Source organism: Gorilla gorilla, chromosome 15 (assembly GCF_029281585.2).
Source record: "Gorilla gorilla gorilla isolate KB3781 chromosome 15, NHGRI_mGorGor1-v2.1_pri, whole genome shotgun sequence".
In the NCBI taxonomy this organism is placed as follows: domain Eukaryota; kingdom Metazoa; phylum Chordata; class Mammalia; order Primates; family Hominidae; genus Gorilla; species Gorilla gorilla.
In genome coordinates, this window is record NC_073239.2 from 109,949,846 (window position 1) to 109,971,542 (window position 21,697).

The 21,697-nt window shown below is 53.0% G+C and overlaps 1 protein-coding gene across 4 annotated transcripts in view; it reads right to left on the reverse strand.

Moving 5' to 3' along the window:
• ITPK1 (inositol-tetrakisphosphate 1-kinase) overlaps positions 1-21,697 on the reverse strand; it is a 176,546-nt gene that overhangs the window by 74,027 nt on the left and 80,822 nt on the right. For 3 of the 4 annotated variants that reach the window (XM_055361277.2, XM_004055596.5, XM_055361278.2), the window contains one exon: positions 3,186-3,311. In XM_055361277.2, coding sequence (XP_055217252.1) covers positions 3,186-3,311 — 126 coding nt within the window. Of the gene's footprint in view, positions 1-3,185; positions 3,312-20,799; positions 20,822-21,697 lie in introns of those variants that run through there. The other variant, XM_031001597.3, reaches the window with a different exon arrangement.

Sequence of the window (21,697 nt, forward strand, 5' to 3'; positions counted from 1 at the left end):
CAGTGCAGTGCTCTGGGGCCCTGAGGAACATCTCAGAAATTCATTTTTCTCCACCCACACAGCCCCAAACCACTTCCTCCTCCCTCCCAGGACCTGAGTATGGACTGTGGAGAAGGCCCTTCAAGCTGAGCCCCTGCTGGGGCAAAGCATCTTGCCTCGGTTTCCCTGCTCACAACAAAATGGGAGGACCCCAGCTCTGGGTGCTGCTTCCCCTGCCTCTGCCTATAGCATCCCTATCCCTCCCAGTCCTCAAACCACACTCATGCCTCCTTGTTAGTGTCTAGAGAATAAAATTTAAAACAAAAATCTGAAAACAAAGGGCACGACTGAGGTCAAGTGTCCGCCTCCCTGGGTCTATGTGGTCCGGCTCTGAACTTGCATCTTATGGCAGAGGGAAGGGGACGATCAATGCTGACAGCCCAGTGACCGGTGGTAAAAGGAAGCCTCTTCCCCAGCCCCCATCTCAGTGCCTCTCAGTCATTCTCTGTGCCAACCCCGCCTGCCTCCTCTCTCCTGGGGCCTCTGGAAAGTGCAGCCCCGCACCCTTTTCTCCAAAGGATTGTTCTCACAAAGGAGGAAACTTCCCACCTTATCAGATATCCGGCCTCTTACTGAAGCACAGACGGTGATGAAAATTTATCCCAGAAATATCAGTGCTGGGAGGTTATGGTGAGGTCACGGCAACCATCCCCCAAGACCCAGACAAGACACTGCCTGGGAAATGCACCTGTGGCTGCCTGACAGCCTTAAGCCACAAGGCCCCATGCTGCCCTCCACACACGCTCCCTGTTAATATTGTTTTCTGCCCAGAAAAGGAACACAGCGGGCACTCTCATTCACTGTTTGGACATCACCTGCCTGGGCTGTGGGCTGTGTGTGTGTCTGGGAAGTGGGCAAGAGGGATAAGAGCTTGGGAGCAGATGTTCCAGAACTCCGGGCCCAGGCTAGCTGGGAGATGTGGTCTCTAGGAAGAGCAACCGTGTGGGTGTGATGAAGTGGCACTCAGCTACAATGGGCACTTTACACCCACAGGCATTTACTCCTCCCAGCAACCTGCCCACCCAAGGAGGAAGGAACTGAGGCTGTCGGGAGGCACGCGGCTCCTAAGTTTTGGAACAAGGATCTGCCTTGAAGACAGTTTGACTCCCAAGTCCTCCACCTCATCCATCTCTGGAGAGGCCACACGACAGGTGAGGAGAGCAAGCTAGCGCAGGCTCAAATCCCACCTGGACCATTTCTAGTTGTCCTGCAGCTGCTTCTTCATCCACAGGACGGGAATCATCGAACCTTACAGCTCTTGGGAGCAAGTGGGTCAACCGCCATGAAGCGCTTTTGAGCAGGGCCTGGTAAGCGGTAACTGCTCTGCAGTGCTTTCTGAGGTAACGGTAATCAGGCGTCCGGAAGGCCATCGTCCCCCAGATGGACTCAGCAAGAGATGCACCATCCCTGCCCCAAAGGTCTGCGTGGCAGCCCAGGCATGGCTGTGCTCCTCCAGAGAATAAGCCCCAAGGGCACCACAGGCACATGAACTGGGCACTCAGGGGCCTTCCGAAGGACACGGGGGTGAGGCAGGAGCAAATGGCTCAGGGGAGAGGAAAGTCGCTGTATGACTTGGGATCAGCTGGGACCACACCCCAGGACAGTTGTGTAGGTTGGAGGCAGAGAGGAACAGAAGAGCAAGCCCTCAGGATGAGCAGTGGCTCACCTGAGAAAGTCAAGACTGACCCCCGGCTCTGCTGGGTCCCTGTGGACAAGCTGCACATGCTTCCACGCCTCCACTTCCTGCTTATCAACAAGGCTGGTGAGTCCGCACTGAGGGCTGTGGGGATCAAATGTAGCACATGGGTGAGTGCTGATCAGCCCAGCCCTGGCACAGGGCAGGGACTCAGGAAGCAGCACATCACCAGGGCACACATCTCCTCTGTCTTGTTCCCCTCGAACCCCAGCACACTCCTCCCAACATGGTCTGAGCTTTTCTTATTCCTAGCACCCATTTTACAAATAAGGAAACTGAGGCTCCACGAGGTCACAGAGGAGCCCGACCATGTTTTTCCCACAGTCTCCAGTCCGATGAAGGAGACAGTGTTCAGCAAGTGGAATGGACTTGGGGCCACTGGCAGGGCAGACGCCCTGGAGGGCACAACGTGGGACATGCCCTGCCCCCAAGCAGGGGAGGCCAGGAGCAGGCTGCATCTGTGTCCGGGGCCACTTCCTGGTGGGAAGCAGGAATGTGCAGCAGGGAGTTGGCCAAGGAACGGGGTGAGAGCCCCAAGGAAGCAAGGGGGGCCAAGGCGGCTGACCCCGAACACGCGGGGAGAGAACAGTGTCGGCAGGACGGCAGCACCGGGTGACTAGGAGGCGGGTGAGATTCCCTTTGTCCTGGTGAAGAAAAGCAGGGCACCAAATCTGCGCCTGTCACACGCTAGAAACCCCAACTCAGGCATCCCCATCCCACCAGGCACGCCTGAAAACAGCTACCATCTTGACTGCATTTTCACTGACAATACAACTTTGTTTTTCATGACCTCTGAGCCGCTTTCTAGAGGACAGAATCACGTTCTTGTCCACAACAGAGAGAACACAGGACAAGTCAGTAGCCAGCATGAGAACCCCAAGGCGGTGGGCAGGTCACTGTGCGATCAGGACCTGGGAGGCCGCTGGAGAAGTGGTGTGGGGAGAGGGAAGCAGCCAAGGGACTCAGCAAGATACCTCAGGCCATGCTCAAAGGTGAGTACCCAGGTCAAAGTAATGGGCAGAGGCAGGGTTCTCCACCAAGGCAGGACTCAGTTCAAAGGCCCTCGGGGGTCCCCTGTACCAAGTGCAGCAGAAGGGTTCCATCCCTTGTGCCTACCTGAGCCAGGGGAAAGGGTTGCGCATGCCTGTGCTGAGGACGTGGAGGCCACACTGGAACTCAGCGATGCCTCATCAGTAAACCGTGTCTACACAGCCAGGGGGTGGAGACAGCCCAACCATGCCCTGGTTCAGTCCCCATGCTACACCCAAGGACACTGACGCCGCACAGAAGTACCTGCCCACGAGCCCATGTCTTGCCAGTGGCAGAGCCATTTCTCCAGACTATACCTCCAGAGAGCTGCTACCGCCCTAAATACACACACGGCCATTCCAGGGCCTCCCCTCCTCCTCCTGAAAATGCCACAGCCAAGGGCTGCATGGTCCTCACTCACCTGGAACCTGTGCACCAGCTCCAGGGACTGGCTATCATTCTGGTCGGCTTCAAGGATGACGTCAGTCAGCTTGTGGATGATGACGTCCAGGGGGCCCTGCTCCTCGATCGGCCGGCTAAGGTTCAGCTGTGAGGCAGGGAACACAGACAAAAGCAACAACTTCAGCACCTGAGTCCACTGCCCCCATCCTCTTGTCCACCCTGGGGCATATCACCAGAGGACCCTCGAGCCTCCCTGTAGCACTCTGGAGATGGGGCAGGAGGAAGGCTGACATGGAAAATACAGACAGGACAAGCAGGACAAACCCTCCAAGACCCCACAACTCTTCTCTCCTGCTAACTCCTCAAGGGCACACCCCACGTTTGTAACTTCTGTTCCCCAAGCCCCATGCTACCCAGGACGCAGAAGACACATAAGAGGAATCAGGGCAATAGTGTCAACAGGCCAGGCAAGTGATGCTGAGAAATGGCTTTGCAGAGAAAGGCTTTTCTGAACACACCCCATCTGCCCAACCACCTAGGAAAACTAGGGTTCCAAGGGGTTATGTAAATGACTAACATCACACAGCCAGATCAGAACTTAGATCTAAGTGGATACTGCTTCTGCTAATCTATAAAAAGCCTTAGCAAAGCTGTGGTCCTCAGGAATCTAGAAATTGCCGCTTTGAGCGACCAGCCACTTGCACTTCACACTGAAATCTGGGCTCATCGGGAAAAGCGAAGGCGCGTAGGGCTGTCTGCAATCTGTTCCATACTGCTCTCCTGCTATGCCAGGGAAGGTGTTTATTTTTGCAAGTGCCTGAGGTTGGGAAGATCAGGCCCCAAGAGAGCCAGAGCCTCTGGCCAACAGACAGTCAGCGTCACCTGACCCCAAGACAGGAGCACCTGCCAAAAGCCGGGGCAGCCTGACACCCGCTTCCTGACCCGCCACATGTCTCCCTCCCGGCACGCGGCCACCACCACCTGCAAGGCCAGTGCCTCGGAGGCAGCGGCGCCAGCCCGGCACCTGGCTGACCCCCAATCTGGCCTTAGCAGAGGCCAGAGAAGGCCACAAGCCCCACCCCTGCTCTCATCCCCACCCCCAAGTGGGTTTCCCTCCAGGATTCAAGGCTGACTGTTTTAAAAATGTTACTAAAGACATCATAATGACAACTACAAATGGTCACTGGCAGTGGGCACCATGCTCAAAGCTTGCGTGCATTTCTTTCATCGTATTTAACAACCACTATGAGAAGTGATTTTACGAATGAGAAAAGTGGAGGACGGAGACTTTTAAAACCTGCCTAGGGTCTCACAGCAGGAAGGCAGTGAAGTGGGGACACAAACTCAGATCTAAGGCTGCGCTTCTCACTCCATTCCCCGCTGCCTGCCCCTGCAACCCCGCTCCCCACGCCTGCTCTGTGCCCTAGGCAGCTGTCCTCTCAGGCCACAATCACCTGGCTGCCTTGTCCTCTGGCCAAGTCGGGCCAACTGGAGGCACAGCAGAAGATGGGCAAGAAGGAGAGAGGGAGGGAATGTATTTGCAGCATCCTCACGCCCCCAACCCTGCCATATTTCTGGCAGCAGTCACAGCTCCCATGGAGCAGGAGAGCTCCTCTCTCAACACTACCACCTCCCCTATGGCTCCAGGTACATTTTTGGTCCCCTAGTCCCCTCAGGCCTAGGGGTGGTGACAGCTCTCAGGGCTTGTTAGCACTGGGGAACTTTGTCCTGTGCTGGCTCTCGGGCCTGCCCACACCCTGTGATGGTCCCTTACTAAACTCCTCTCCGTTGCACCCCCGGAACGCAGCAGCTCGTCTGCTGGTGTCTTTAACTCCTCTTTCTTACTGTTTGCCAGGAAAGATGTTAAGGGATTTCCCCTATATAGAAAAAAAAATATCCTTTAGACCTCACAGTAAGAAACTACTAAGGAATGCTGTTCCCTCCCCATGGTGACAAGCCTGTGTACAAAACAACACAAAATAAAACCAAAACCAGGCCAGCTGAGAAGCTGCCCATCTCTGGGGCTCTTGGGTGAGGAAGGGGAAGGGAAAGACACTTCCCAATATCTCCTGAGACTTGGCGCCGGCTCATCCTCACGGCAAGCCCAGGGGCCGGGGAAGATGCTCCCTGCTGCAAAGACCAGGACACCAACGGCCCAGGAAGGAAAATGACCAAGCAAGGCCACGCAGGTGGAGCGGCCAGGATGGAGGCTGTGCAGCAATGCCCATGTGTCAGTCTCCATGAGCAGCCCGCTGACCTGGGCTCACCATCCCCTGGGGCCTCAGTTTCCCCTTTGATAGAAACAAGAAACTGCAAGAGCTTTGCTGGCTCTCTTCACAGATTCCAAATTACACTCCACCCAACACCTCTTCCCAGAAAAAGCAGACTCTGAAGGAAGGTAGAGAGGCCATGGGCAGAGAACACTGGGCTCTCAGACAGAGCCAAACACCAACCCATTTCCACTACAGCCTGTGGCTTCAGTGGGTCAGGCACCACAAACGAGAGGCCAAGACAGCTACGAGCGCAGGGGGAGCTGGGCCACAGGAGCGACACATCCGGGCCCACAGAACCCCCATGCCCACCAGCACCCACATCTCCAGACAGCCCTCCAGGTTTCCCTGCCTGGGAGAAACTGTGGGGTTCCCTTGGCGCTGGGGAAGGAGGTGAGCAGAGGGGACGCCCTTGGTGTCCTCGCCTGGCATCAGCCTGAGGCCCGTAGACCTGACAACCGCAGCTGTTTGGAAAATAAGCTCTCCGCATCCCCGGCGCTCCACTGAAGGTAAACAGCTGAGCTCTGGAAACGGGCCACCCTCCTTTGTGTATTTTCCAAGCATTTTCATGCCAGTAAAACCCTTTTGTGAGAACAGCAGCTTGGGACACACATCAGGCCTGGGCTGCTCTCGGGTGCGGCCGCCTCTCGCTGTGGCGTCTGTGCTGGGTACCAGCAGGGCTGCTGGCAGCTCTAGTGGCTCTTCCTCAGGTGCCTGACATGCCACAACCGCCCTGAAGGGGTCTGTCCCCTGAACACACTGCAAACAGGCTGCGGTCTCCCTCCACTAGCTAGAAAAGAGATGGGCCCTTGGGTGCGGCCCCCACAGGAGAAAGGGCCCAGCTCCTGAGACTGGGGAGGCCACGGAGAAAAGGACACTGTGCAGGGGGATGCCCGGGGGGAAGGACACCACAGAGGCAGGTCTCCCAGATGCAATGGGGACAGGAACTCATTTCAAGGTTGTCATTCTGCTTTTCTGACCACACTCTGCCCCCCAGAAAAGAGAACATTCCCAGGGACTTCTTGTTCTCCTCAGAGGACGGGGTCTGGTTTGTCCCTCCCAGCAGGAGCAAGGGTGTCTCAATGAAAGGCTGCCCGCCAGGGCCTGAGGTCTGTGGGCACTCCGTTTCCAAGTCACGCCATCTCGCAGGGCCCATGCTGGATCCTGCGCTGTGTGGAGCTTGGAGTTCAGAACTCAGAGAAAACAAGGGGCCACTGTTTCCCTCAGGGACGAAGGCAGAGACTTACTAGAGGTGGGGGCAGGGCTGGGAGACGGGACAAAGGCCTGCAAACCCCAGTGGCCCCAGAGTCCTCTTTGACTTCCAAAATGATTAACCCAATCGTACCCAGCCTGGTAACCAAGCTGAGCTAGGCCCTGACACTATCCCTGTCTCTCCCAGGATCTGGAACTGGGGAGGGTGGGCCAGGCAGACAGGCCTAGAAACCCATCTCCAATCCACTGCTTCTGAACAAGAGCAGGTCGCTGAGCTGTGTGGTACCTCAGTTTCCCCAGTCATAAAATGAGGATGCTACTCACCCTTCCCTGCACCTCACAGGATTGTTATGAGTCCCAGAGCAACAGTTCAATCCTCTTTCACATTTCTCAACTCACCTCAGCCCAAACAGGAAGAATTAGTGGCTCCCTTGTGTTGCCCACAGCCCCAGAACCCTTTGCACGTTGCTCCAGGATTGCACCGTAACCCCAGTTATGATGCTGATTCTTTAATCCACTGTCTCCTGCTCCAGTGCTGGGGGCTGCTCTTCCCCCACGGTATCATATAATCTTTCTGACCCAATTCCTCAATTTCTCAGTAACTGGTTTCCAATTACTCAGGTAATGGGGAAGGCTGTGTGGCCACCGCCCTCTAGGAACCTCAGTTTCCTTGTCTTTAAAGCAAAAAGCCTCGTGATCCCAGCACTAGCACCCAGCTCTTGCACACTTGCTCGGTGCCAGGCTCTACTCTAAGCACTTCACATGCACTGAGTTGCTCAATTCTCACAATAGTCTGAGACGGGGACTCATGAGAGGCACAGGGTGGTTAAATAACAGGTCACAGTCTCACAACTTCACACTCACTCACTCTTAGCAGTACCTAGCCAGTGACACTCAATAAATGTCAGCTATTGTATTTCCCTATACTTACTATTCTTATTATTACTGACCAGTGGAAACTTCCGAAAAGTTTTGTCCCAACCAAGCTTGAGACAAAATGGCCCCAATAAAGGGTGAGAAGGCTGAAGTCTGACTTATTCCTCTGCCCTCTCCATGGATCTGAGAATCTGGGACAGAACTGCCATTGCCAAAGTTCAAAGGCCTTGCCAAGCAGAAGCAGGTCTCTCCAGAAGGGAAAGTCAGATCTGGGAACCTCATGGACAGACTTCAAGAAGGATGTTGGGGCCGGACACAGTGGCTCGTGCCTGTAATCCCAGCACTTTGGGAGGCCAGGTGGGCCGATCACTTGAGGTCAGGAGTTTGAGACCAGCCTGGCCAACATGGTGAAACCCTGTCTCTACCAAACAATACAAAAATTAGCCAGGTGTGGTGGTGTGCACCTGTAGTCCCAGCTACTTGGGAGGCTGAGGTGGGAGAATTGCTTGAACCCAGGAGGCAGAGGTTGCAGTGAGCCGAGATGACGCCACTGCACTCCAGCTTGGGTGACAGAATGAGACCCTGTCTCAAAAAAAAAGAAAAGAAAAGAAAAAGAAAAAGAAACGAGCTTGGCCTCAGAGGACTCCATGCCAGTGGTGCGTTTTCAACGGGTTTGATTCCAAAGGAAGACTGGAGAAGAGGAGATGGAGTCTTTTCCCTGGCAAGAACAACTCTCACTCTCAAAGGAGCTCCAGAGAGGTCAAGAGCTAGAGGTCATTTGGGGCTGCCCCCAAGACCAGCAGGCTGGGACAAGGACGGTACTGGTCACCTTAGCAGCCTCTGCCCCAGGCTGGGGAGGGAAGCTGTTGAAAATGCTCTCTGACCCAATTCCCTGATTTCTGAGTAACTGGTTTCCAATTACTCGGATAATGGGAAGAAACGGCAAACTCGTGAAGGCATGAGTGGGTAACTTTTCTCCCTAGAAGATAAAGGGTCAAGACAACTAAATGGCCTGAGGATGGTGCTACCTTGCAGAGCCAAAGTTCTGGGAATTTACGAGCTGACGTTAGACCCAGAAAAGTTACACCCATTCAGCAAGCACAGCTCCTTAAGAATAGGACTGACCCTGAGTTCTCAGGATGGGCCAGTCCTGTTCTGTGTTCTCAACACTGGGTGCTGGAAGGCCAGGTCCAAGAGCAGGCAAAGGATAAGCACACCCACTCCCAGGATGCTGGCCTAAGGAAATGATCAACAGGTGAGGCCACTTCTGGCCTAGGGAGAGTCACTGACAACATACTGACAAGAGAAAAGACAGAAAGCATGTGTGAAAACGGGATGCTGGCTAATGCTGGGCATGCCACCACAAAGGGCTAGTCAAGAGCCACTGAGATGGTGTGGCTGGGCACAGTGGGGCACACTTGTAATCCCAGCTACTCATGGGGCTGAGGTGGGAGGATCATTTGAGCCCAGGAGTTTGAATCCACCCTGGCCAACATGGCAAGACCACATCTTTTTTTTTTTTTTTGAGACAGTCTCGGTCTACCGTCGAGGCTGGAGTACAGTGGCATGATCTCCACTCAGTGCAACCTCTGCCTCCCGGGTCCAAGTGATTCTCCTGCCTAGCTTCCCAAGTAGCTGGGATTACAAGCATGCACCACCACACCCAGCTAATTTTTGTATTTTTAGTAGAGATGGGTTTCACTACTCATCTCTACCAGATGTTGGGCAGGCTGGTCTTCAACTCCTAAACTCAAGTGATTCACCTGCCTCAGCCTCCCAAAGTGCTGGGATTACAGGCGTGAGCCACTGTGCCTGGCCATATCTCTTAAACAACAACAACAACAACAAAACAAAAACGAAGAAAAAAACAGTCACTGAGATGACAATGAAGAGGTCTTGATAGAGATAAGGGTAGGTGCTTGAATTACAAGCACATGAACCAACATTTACTGTGGAAAAGGCTGATAAGAAAACCCAGAATATGAAAATAAAAGGACTGTGGGTATAGCAGCCCCTTTTCTGTTTTTGCTTTGTTTGTTTGTTTGTTTGTTTGTTTGTTTTGTAGAGATGTGCTGGGTTTCACCATGTTTGGCCAGGCTGGTCTCGAACTCCTGATCTCATGTGATCTGCCCGCCTTGGCCTCCCAAAATGCTGGGATTACAGGTGTGAGCCACCGCACCTGGCCTATCAGCCCCTTTCCCGGACACAAGGCAGGACTGCACTTCCTGATTCCCTGGTAAATGGGTGATCATGTGACTCGTTCTGGCCAATGAGCTGTGAGTGAAAATAGAACATGCCGTTTCCTGGGCAGAGCATGTAACTGCAGGAGTAAGGTCTCCAGAGCCCTCTCTCCCCTCTGGTGCAGGACCAGCAACCTTCCAGATGGGGCTGCTCAGTTTTAGATCTCTGAGTGAATAAGATGGACAGAGCCCCCAGCTGGCCCTGTGGACACGTGGCATGAGTGCGGAATAACCCACGGTTTTCAGCTAAGATTCTGAGGCTGTTGGTTAATACAGCACAACCAAATCTGTCCTCATAAAATAGCTGGTCCCCCTACCCCAAGCTTTTCTTTTTCATTTGTTGAAACAAAGGAAGGATGGAAGGGAAGGGAAAGGGAAGGGGAGAAAAGCAGATTAAGGCAAACAGGCCCTGACAGGTAACTGCAAGGTTGAGAACAGGATTTAGCTATGATTTTTTTCACATTGTAGTTTATTAGTATTTGGATGAGAGAGGAATGGGGATTTATCCTGTAATGGGAAGATAACTTGTCAGAGCCCTTAGGAGCAGAAGGCAGGAGCCTTGATAGAGCCACATCACGATGTGGCTATTCCCCAGCATCCTAGGAAAGCTCACCCCTAGCAGTCCCCTCAACCTGCCAGATGAGTCCCTCGATCCCGTGCATCTTGGCCAAGGGGCTGCTTCATCTGTGTTATTGTTCACAGTGGCACCTGAGAGGCCAGAGTCAGAGCTGATAGGAGCTAACCCCTCCCCTCTGTTGCCAGGCACCAGTCTAGTCCTGTCCTGGGGGGAAAGTACGAATCACAGGCTAGCAGAAAAAGAAAAAAAGGGGGTATAAAAGGGCTGGCAGGTCTGGATCCACAAGGTGGGGAGTCAGAAGCCACGTAACAAAGCCTGACCGCACTGTGTGTGCTGCGGGGAGAGCGGAGAGGATCCCACACATGAACCTCCTGTTGCCAGGCCTGGAGGAAGGAACTCGCGGAATCCTCTTGCCCACAGCACTCCTCCATGGCTGGCCAGTGCTCTTCTTCCCAAGCCACCTCAAGCACAGAGGCGCTCCCTCCCCAGGCAGAAGGATGCCCAGGGGTTAGAGGGCACGGGCTGAGCCTCCAGCTGTGCAGCCTGGGGAAGGGCACATCCCTCCCCTCCCCAAGCCTGCTTCCTCGCCTGTGGAGTGAGGGTAAAGAAATATCCTTCCTATAGTCGCGATGAGCACACAGCCAGGGAAAGCCATCGATTACCTCCCTCTGTGACTAGAGCTGACCATGCTGTACAGGTGTCAGCAAATAGGACTTTCTTCCTCACATGAGGCTGGATGTTCTCTGGCCTCAGTGGAGGCCTTTCCGGCCTTCTTTGGCTTTCCACCAGCATGATTCTGATAATCACCTCCACCAGAACTACCGGGACCCTTATCATATTCCAGGTGCTGCACTGAGCAAATGACAGACCTAATCTCGTTAGCACATAATCTCCATGTCCTTAGGAGGCAGAAGCCACTGTCACCATTTTACACATGAAGCAAGGAAGTCAAGAGCAAAACAACCGAACTGAGGCTGTATAACCAGCAAATCTCTCCCAACACCCCCAGGTCCCTGTGGCTCCGGGACACAGGCTCCTGAGCCTTCTGCCTTCATCAGGAAGGGGAGTGGGCCGACAACACAGCTGGCTAGACGTCCTTTCCTGATGTGCAGGGATTGAGGCTGGGGGCAGCTATCATGTGGTCCGAGATACAATCTGAGGGGGCCAGAGGCAGGGAAGCACCCACAAGGACAGCGTCAACAACCCAGACTTGCCCCAGTTCCAGGAGAACAGGACAATTCTGAAATCCTAGCTGGCAGGCCTCAAGTTTTCAACCACAACGCCATCTCCTGAGAGCCACCTGGGTGAGGAAGCGAGAACCTGTCCAGGGCTGGAATCAGGGTCTTTCCATCCTGCCGGCCACCGACACAGCACACCACTGTCAGCTTTGCAGAGTTCTCCAAGATGAAGGACCTGGCACTGGCACCCCAACCCGGAAATCAAGAGCAGGAATGGAGGCTGTGGGGGCAAGCAGACAGTGGTAAGGCCTGCCTAGCGCCGCCCACGTTGCTGTCTTTCTACTTTGGTTGTGGTGGTTTTGCCAGGCAGAAAATCTTGACTTTTCTGTAATTCAAATGTATAAATATTTTCATCTTTTGATCTTTGCTCCCTAGACTGTTTTTTAAATCAGCCCACGGTTTTCTCAACTATTTTTACATTTTAAGTTTTTATCATTAAATCTTAAATCCACCGGGAGCTGTTTCAGTGAAAGACTGAGGTGTGCATCTGTGTACGTTTTCCTCCGGATGAGCACTCAAGCGTCTCAACAACATTTACTTACCCGTCTTTTACCCACTGTTTTCAAATGCCAATATTTTCATAATTCTCACATTTTTTGGACTCTTCATTTACTTGTCTTTCACCAATATCACAATGATTTCGTTTGGTTTTCTTTTTCTCACATTGTTGTAATTACAATTGCTTCATGATAAGCTTAATACCAATAAGAGCTAGGTCCTCCCTTTTTCACAATTTTCCTGACCAGTCATGCTCATTTATTTTTCCTACACATCCTTAAGAACAGGACTTGGAGCTGGGTGTGGTGGCTCATGCCTGTAATCCCAGCATGGGATTGTTGGAAGGTTGAGGCAGGTGGATCGCCTGAGTCCAGGAGTTTGAGACCAGCCTGGATGACAGAGTGAGACCCCATCTCTAAAAAAATAAAAAATTAGCCGCGCTGGTGGTGCACACCACGCCCACGCCTGTCATCCCAGCTGCTCAGGAGGTTGAGGCAGGAGGGTGGTTTAAGCACAGATTGCGCCACTGCACTCCAGCCTGGGTGACAGAGTGAGGCCCTGTCTAAAAAAAAAGAAAAAAAGAATAGGACTTGGATGGAGAATTAGTTACATTTATGTATCAATTTAAGGAAAACCCATGGTTTGATCATGAATCCTCTTAGCCAGGAACACCACATATTATATTTGCAGCTTATATCAAAAATGACTAATCTCTCTCAAATATATTAAGATCCTACAAACTGATTTTTTTAAAAAGACAACCTAACACAATAGAAAACATGAACAAAAGATATGTTTGAATGTTAAGTACAGAAAATTAACTACAAAAGGCTTCCAACATATAAATATTAGAAAATACTCAACCTCATTCATGCAACAAATGCAAATTACAACTACATTATGATAACCATGTTTTATGTACCAGATTGGTGAAAGTCAGAGAGACTTATCGGCCAGGGCTGGGGGGATGCAGACTCAACCGTCTCAATGGCAGCAAGTTGGTAACATCCATCACAATATAAATGCATAACCTTTCTCGTCCAGGAGTCTCACTTCCAGGAGCTGATCTCACAGGGTGAACTCACCCACATATGCACTCACACACATTGCTGCACTGTTTGTAATCGCCAAAAATTAGTAACTAAATAAAAGTCCAACAAGAAGGGACGGAATCGCTTATGAAGATCCATATGGTGGAAGACCATGCTGCCACAGAAGAGAACGGGGAGTGCTTTCTGTAGTGACATAGAAAGATCTCCAAGAAGGGGCCGATCACTGAGTATAGCACGCTAGAATATGTATGGGGAGGGGAAAAAAGGGTTACACAAAATCAACATTTGCTCGTACAGTAAGGTTTCGCTGAACGTTGGGGATAGGTTCTTGGAAAGTGCGGTATCAACTGAATTGTACAGCAGGTCCTTAAATAACATCGATTCCTTCAACATCACTTTTTTATAACAGTGAGAAAAAAATTGGTTTCATTATATATTTCATTTAAAGTCACAGTCCTCAAGAACCTATCGAAGACATTAAGTGAGATCTTACTGGATATGCACAGAGTATCTTGGGATGTGCACTAGAAACTGGTCAGAGTGGCAGCCACCACAGGGGAAAGGACCAGGGGGCTTGTGGGATCAGGGTGAAAGGGAGACTTCTCATCGTGTGCTCCCAGAAATTTAAAACCAGTGAAATGTCTTATTTACTTACTGAAAGTTTGTAAATTACCAACTGAGCAGTCTCTAGGAAGAGCACACATTTGGAGTCTGAGAGTCAGACAGGCTTAGATTCAAATCCAGCCAATAACTAACATCCATCGAGCACCTCTGTGCACCCAGCCCAACTCTACGCACTTCACATGAACTATCTCACTTAATCATCTCAATGACCCCATGAGGCAGAGCCGATTATTATTCCCATTGTACAGATGGGGACACCAAGGCAACTCGCCTTCATCCACACAGCTAATGATGAAGGAGCTGGGAGGGGGCCAGGGAGGCAGACTCTGGGCTAGACAACTGGAGAACCACACTCCAGATGTTCCAACACAGGGACACGTCTACAACATGTGCACGCACGTGGACAACTGTGTACATGTGCCTCAGGACTCCTCTGCAGATCTCAGAGCCCGTGCACTAGTCACTGAGTAAGCAAGAGAGTCAACAGAAAACAGAAATGATTTCCACTGCTGTCCAACTGGTGCCCCCATTCCCACCAAATGGCACACGTGACAACCTCAGTCTCACCCAGGGCCACCTGACCCAGCTGCTTTGGCTGAGCACAAGGGGCTCACTGAAAACCCTTCCCTGCTCTCAGTGCCCAAGGAATCCTGGCTCTCCTCTCTCCAGCCTCTGGCCTGAGGCTTCAGCACTTTCCAAGTCACCCAGAGAGCAGTGGGGAAAAAAAGGGGCTGGTCCTTGGCTTTCTGCACTGAGAGGACCTCTGTGGGAAACTGGCACTGTGGGTCCATGCACCTGCTGGCTCCCGCCAGAAACCCGGAGGCTGCTCTCCCACAGCCACATGCCCAACATGCCCTGGTTCCCTCGCACACGCACAGGAGCCACAGGACGCGTCCTGGCCAAGCTAGTTCAAGTGTATGATGAACGGCGTGTCTTCCCTAGACCCCATTCATGTGGCTGACGAAAAAGACTTGGATGACAGAATAACCTGATGGAGTGAACCCAGATTCTTGAGTCACTGCTTGGAGAGGCCGCTGGTCTCCACTAGACTGTGACATGAGCAGGAAACCAACCCCCAGAGGTACAGGGCAGCCTGTTCTAACACCTTCGCTCAGCCTGTTGACGAGCTCTCCAGCCAGGACAATCTCTCCCCAGGCACTGCTCACTGTGTGCCTACGCCAAGGATGGCTTTGGAACTCAAGTCCCAGATACTGGAAGCAATGGAGGGGTGGAGGCAGCTGTGGGCAGACCTGGGCCTTCAGGCAGTGATCTTCAACCCCCTTGAGACACTGTTTCCTCACTGGTACAATACAGCCGATGACAGCTGCCATCAGCATTCCACGAGACAGTGTTGGTGAAGCCTTAGCAGCAAGCCTGGCCCAGAGCAGGCCCCCTGCAGGCACCTCCCCAAGCGGGTGTCAGCTCTCAGACCCTCCGGAACCTCATCAATCATAGTTCCCATTGGATCTCCCACCTCTAACGCTAAACAGTAACCACCTTCAGGTTCAGCTTCGGCATTTCTAAGCCTCAGTGTCCCAGGCACAATGATGGGGCTGTGGCTCCTCCCTCCCATTGAGAACACTTCACTGCCTCCTCGCAGTGGTGCCTACTCAGGGAGAACAGAGACACTCAAGCTGACTGAGCTTACATGGCTGATGAGTTGCAGAGAGTTCTCCTTAGCCTGTGCCCCCTCCCTGAGGACAGGGACTATGTCCTATTCCTCCCCGTGGCCCCTGTGTGGCCTGGCATCATGCCCAGTTGTTCTAGAAGCCAGCAAACATGGACTGAATTGATTCCCCAAAGCTGGAGAGATTCATGCCATTCACCTATCCATACAGTATGTATGGGGCATTGGGCATTTCCATAACCACCCTCCAAGGACATGTTATCCCTGCTTTGCCCCGAAAAAAGAGGACACGATGAGATGAGGGAACTCATGGAAGGTCACTGAGAGTAAGCGGCAGGCCCATGTTTTCTTACCACTCCCTTCCCTACAGCCAACACCTCACACTGCCCGCCCCTCACCTCCACCTGGGGCCTGGACCCTTGGGGACCCTGAGCTTAGTTGTGTCCGTGTTGGACTCTGGAGGGTATGGTGGGGGAGGTGAGAATCTTCTGGTTAAAGAATTCCATGATGTCCCAAGCAGCCCCAGGAATAAGCCACACATGCCCTGGGCCTAGCAGAGTAAGAAAAATAAAGCCGTCTCTGGGCAACAGAGCAGGCAAGGACACCCGAGCCACCCGAGCTTCAGCCCCAGGGTGCACCTTGCAGAGAGGAGACATGGGCCCCAGGAAGCCCAAAAGGCACAGAGGCTCCAGGCAGCTGAGCTTTTAGCCAAGCTGGCAGGCCACAATCTTTGAGGGCTGAAGATGCCACGGCTCTGACAACAAGCACACAAGGCAGGAGATGAGCCACCACCCTTGGTCACTGGCACGGCTTCCTGGGCATGACTCTTGTCCTCCCAAGCAGGCCATGAGCATCTTGCAGGCCCCTTCCTCTACAGCCAAGCATAGTAAGGATCAAACAGTCACAGACACTGACCCTCTCAGGCCCAAGAGAGTGGACAAGGCAAGGGTAACAAAGGAAGCCACTGACAGTCCCCAGCAGATTGTCTTCGGTGCACCACATCTGACTGTCCCAAAGCTGTGGCGAGGGATGGATTTCTATCTGAGCTCTCAGCCAGACGAATTCAAAGGCTGCTACCCGCTTCCAGACACCCAGCTACCCTGTCTCTCTGCACTTCCCACAGAGGATTTCAGATCCAGGACTGAACCACCTGGATCCCAACTTCCCTCCCAGATGGCAAGCACGAAGTTAGCGCGCAATGCAGGCTGCACTCCCTTCCAACTGCCAACATGGGAACTGAGGGTGTGAGAGCGGCACCCCGCATTTACACTCAGTAGAGCTGACTGGGGAATGTGCAAAAATAAAATGAGGTGACACGTCCCACTTGACAAATGCTGAAAACATCAAGAATGCAGTCACAGCCACCCTTCTTGCTTCTGCCCTTTATCCAAGATGTAAATAAAAGAGAAACCGTTACTGCTTCATGAATCACACACAAAAGCCTGTTCTTTACTCTCCTCTGGTTTTCTCAAAGCCTCAGTTTGTGTGAGTGATGCATGGGAAAGACAACAGGACTTGTTTTCTTTCATTCATTCATTCATTCATTCATGCACTCATTCATTGAGTAATTAAGTGAACAGAGTAATTTTGTGCCGAGCATTGCTCAAGCTCTGAAGATACGACGTGAAGATGACCACCAGGTCCCTGTCCTCAGTGCTCATACTCACACCCTAGTGTGGGAGACAGACAACAAACAAGCAAATGAAGTGACTGGAGGCACCACCGAGGGCTGCAACATCAATGAAGTGCAGAGGGCATGATAGGAAAGGGGGGCACTCGTCAGAGAAGGCCTGGTACAGGCTAAACTGTGTCCCCAAAAAACGGTATGTTGAAGTCCTAACCCCTAGTACCTCAGAACGTGACCTTGTTAGGAAATGGGGTCTTTGCAGATGACCTTTGTTAAGATGAGGTCATTCTAGAGCAGGTAGGTCCCTAGTCCACGATGACTGGTGCTCCTATAAAAAGGGGAAATTTAGACACAGACCCGCACAAAGGAGGAACATCGTGAGGAGATGAAGGCAGAGATGAGGGCGGTACTTCTACATTCCCGGGAACGCCAAAGATGGCTGGCAATCCACTCCCAGCAGGGAGAGACGGCTGGAACAGGCCCCGCTGCCTCGGAAGGAGCCCCACTTGGGATCTCAGACTTCTCACCTCCGGAACTGGGAGGGGTGCATTTCTGCTATTTAAGCTGCCCAGTTTGTGGCCCTTTGTGACAGCAGCACTGGCAAATGAATCCAAGGCCTCTCTAAGGAAGGCCTGGGCAAGAAGAAGGCCCAGGAGAGACCTGGGGAAGAATGTTCTGAACTAGGAAGAAGGCAAGTGCAGGGGTCCCGAGCAGAGGAGGCCAGCGTGGGTGCAGGGGACGGGGGACAAAGAGGTGGGGGCACGATTGGAGTCAGTGTCCTCAGAGTGGGGGAAGCTGGCAAAAGGCCATGAGTGAGGGAGTTAGATGCCTCAGTCCCTTTGGAGAGACCGCTGTGGAAGTTAACACAGGTGAGGCGTCAGCACCTTGCCTGGTACAGGCTGTAAGCGCTTCATACATGGCAGTTGCCATTTTTATGGCCTCATGGAACAAGGGACTTAGGTAAGATTTTCAGAAACCATGATGCTTTGAAGACAGCAGCGGGCCAGGGGTCAGGAGCCTGGCACTGACTTGCTGTGGGACCTCGAGCCATCATTTCCCTTGTCTGGAAGCTTGGGGCCTGGGCTTTAATGAGGGCCATAGACCCCCCCTAAGGCCTCCTGGTCTGGCTCCAAGAGGTGGTGGTATGAGAATAAGTGCCCATCCCCAAGTGGGATTCCGACTTCATGCCCCCAGACTTCTCCCTTCCACGCCCTGGCTTCTGGCCTGGGATGTTTATTTTTGCTGACAATAAAAAACATATTTCAATGTTTGCTTTATCTCCATGTTCCCCCTAGAATGGTAACTGGCAGCCCCGGCCACAAGTGGCAAAGAATTCTCCAAGCCAAAAAAATTTTCTATGCATCCTTTTTAATAATAAGGAGGGAAACTCTGACTCAAACTCCTACAAAGCCTGCATAGATTATTATTTAAGCCCTAAAGCTGTACTCTTTCTATATCCATTGCTTTCCAATCCGAAGAGAGCATTCCTTGAGGCAGTTTTCCAAACTGGTATTTGATATAATAGTAATAAAGCAGCCGGGTGCAGTGGCTCACGCCTGTCATCCCAGCACTTTAGGAGGCTGGGGCGGGCGGATCACTTGAGGTCAGGAGTTTGCAACCAGCCTGGGCAACATGGTGAAACCCCATCTCTACTAAAAGCGCAAAAATTAGCTGGGCATGGTGGTGCATGCCTGCAATCCCAGCTACTCGGAAGGCTGAGGCAGGAGAATCACTTGAACCCAGGAGGCGGAGGTTGCAGTGAGCCGAGATTACGCCACTGCACTCCAGGCTGGGCGACAGAGCGAGACTCCATCTCAAATAATAATAATAATAATAATAATAATAATAATAGAGCATTAACATTCTTTTAAACATCACATGAAAAGGGGAAGTTCAGTACTCAAAATCATTTGCAAAGACTCGGTTGCGTCAAGCTAAGCAGCAGCAGAAGCTTTCCTGCAGGACTTCTCAGATACTTTAATATGTTCACTTGCACAGAGATTTGCAGAGAGGAAGAAGCTGACACTGAAACCCTTGCATACTCACTTGGGAGAATTCCAGAGAATGCTGCCAGGTCACAAAAATTTACTGACCCACATCTGACCTGCCCCACCCTCGATGGGAGGAAGTCCCCCAGGGACCACGTACACACCATGCTGGGCGGGGCAGCTTGATGCCCTTGAATATCTTCCGATTAGCCTCATCTAGAAGGCACATGTCCACCCAGCTCTGGCTGTGACCCTGGTGAGTCGCTGGGACTCACGAAGGGGCCATCGCACTCTGCAGACTGCAGCGTACTCCACAGCTCTGAGCAGCTGCTCAGGGAATCGGGTGACAAAGGCCAGCAGGGATCAGATCGTGCACCCTGCAAAGCCAGCGCTTTTCTCTAGGGGGTGAGCCCTTTAGCAAAGGAGCTGGTGGGCTTCATCTCCCTGGGCAGCAGTTGTGAGCTGCTGAGAAGGCATGGACACAGAGACACCTAGAGAGACTCAGGGTGAAAGCAGATCTGTGCCAATGCCCTGCCAGGGCTTGGGAAAGGTATAAGCATCGGTTTTCCCAGGGTCTACAAATGAAATCAGCACACTCAAATTTGTTGGGTCCCAGTTTCTGCTCAGAGGCCTGTGATTAAGTGTCATTTGTTATTCCTGCAATCCTACAGGTGAGAGTAGGACCGAAGGTCATCTCAGCCAGGCCTAGGGACAGGGTCAAGGGAGGTTTCCTGGGGTGGGTAATGTTAAGATAAACCAACTGTGCATTGGCACAGCAGTGCCTCAGTGACTCTGAGGCAGCAGCCATGTGACCTGTGAGCCTTGTGAAAAGGAGAATAAGAAAAGCTGGATCTGCTGCAATAACTTCCTAACCAGAGAAGGAAGGAGGCTTCCTCAAAGCCCCACAACAGCCAATGCCCCCCAACATTCCCCACCACCTCCTCTGGGCCAGCCCTGCTGGGCACAGACATCAGAACCAGGGTCTAGAGAGGGAACACTGATGAGTAATCAGTCAACAGTGACCACCCAGGAGCGAGGGCCCCAGGACAGGACTGGTAGAGGAACAGTGGGAGCCTTGGGGCTGGGAGGCTCCTGCTGAGAAAACCAAACAGCACTTCATGGAGGAAGCCAGGCCAGACAGGAGGTAAGAGGTACGTGTCTAAGGAAAGGCAGAGAGGAGAAAGAGGTGCTAGAGAGAGACAGACACACACCCACTGGTCCCCAGGGCCTCATGAACCAGGGAGGGTTTCTCCTGGAAGAGAACGGCGTGTGTGAATGTGCGTGCCTGTGCATGTGGGTGTGTGGTGGGGCACAGGAGGGCTCTCGGGCAGCACAGGGGTAGCTAGGTGGAGAGGTCTAGAGCTAGGGCAGGAATGATGCAGGGGAGGAGGCAGAAAGAGAAGCAAGACTGCACAGCAGCTGTGGGACTGGGGACTGAGGATGGGGCGGGGGGCAAGCACAGGACCTCTTCTGGTGAGGGGCAGGGGTGAGGCACCAGCTGGCAGCCTTTTCCCAAACTCAGGAATGGGGGAGAAAGAGTGGGCTCTGATGCTGGGAGCCCCCAGCTCCCTATCCAAAGTGTAGCCCCAAAAGCCGTCTAATACTTCCCCATGGGTCCCTGGTAAGCCCTGCCCTGACACCTTCCTCCCAGGTGCCCTCCCCCACATCCTGCCCCCAGCACACTGAACTGGGAGGTGACTTCAGCCACACAGCACCTGCAGCAGCCGGGGGTTCCCATGGCAAACCACCACCCCCCCACTCCCCCACCCCCTGTCGGAGCAGGAAGATGCTCTGGAAAACCTACCCTGACCAGAGGCAAAGTGACTGGGCTCACAGAATGCAAAAAGGCTCCTGAGTCTCTTGATTCTGACCCAGAAAACTCTTCTGGGGGCCCTACAGGCCTCCTCAGAGGGCGACTCCGGCCCCTCTGCCCAGTCTGTGCCTTCACTCCTGTATTTCTGTGCTTTTCCTCTCCAAGAATAGAATGGGGAGGCGGGCTCCACCACAGCTGGCCCCCCTGGGCTGGGAGATCTGTCTGCTCTGCTCCCCACTAGAGGGCAGGCCAGCCTGAGCTGCCTGGGGGCCCCTGGGACCTCCCACATCCTGCATGAAGGTAGGGACTCAGTGAAAGCCTATGGCTAAGTGGGCACATAATGACCCACCAAGCAAGGGAGAAGCAGACACTGAGATGGAAGCGGCAGCTGCGCCCACTGAGGGAGGGTGAAGAAGCCAGGTTAGCAGCGGAGAAGGCTGGCATGGCCCCAGCACACACGGGCAGTGGGCAGTGGGCAGTGCCAGTGCCCAGGGGCTATGCCCTGTGTGGGCCTGCACCACAGGGCCAAGGATTCAGTGGTTCCCTCCAACCTGAGGTCCTGGCCCTCCCATCACCTATGGGGCCTGGCAGGCCTTCCCTTCTCCAGCCCCACCCCAGGTAGCACTGACGGGCCTGGCCTCTGGGCACCTGCACCTACAAAGCAAGTCCTACAGGGTGAACACACCTCCTTCTTTTGGGTCCTGCCTCTTCTCCGCTAGGTTCTAGAGGCTTCAGGACAACAGCCTGCTGTCCTCTGTCCACCACCCCCTCTGAAACACACAGATGAGCTCACCTGAGCTCTCAGCTCACTAGGATGCTGATCTGTGGGACCTTGGTCACATTACGTTGCAGACATTCATTCAACAAATAGAGACCAGGCACTCGCTGT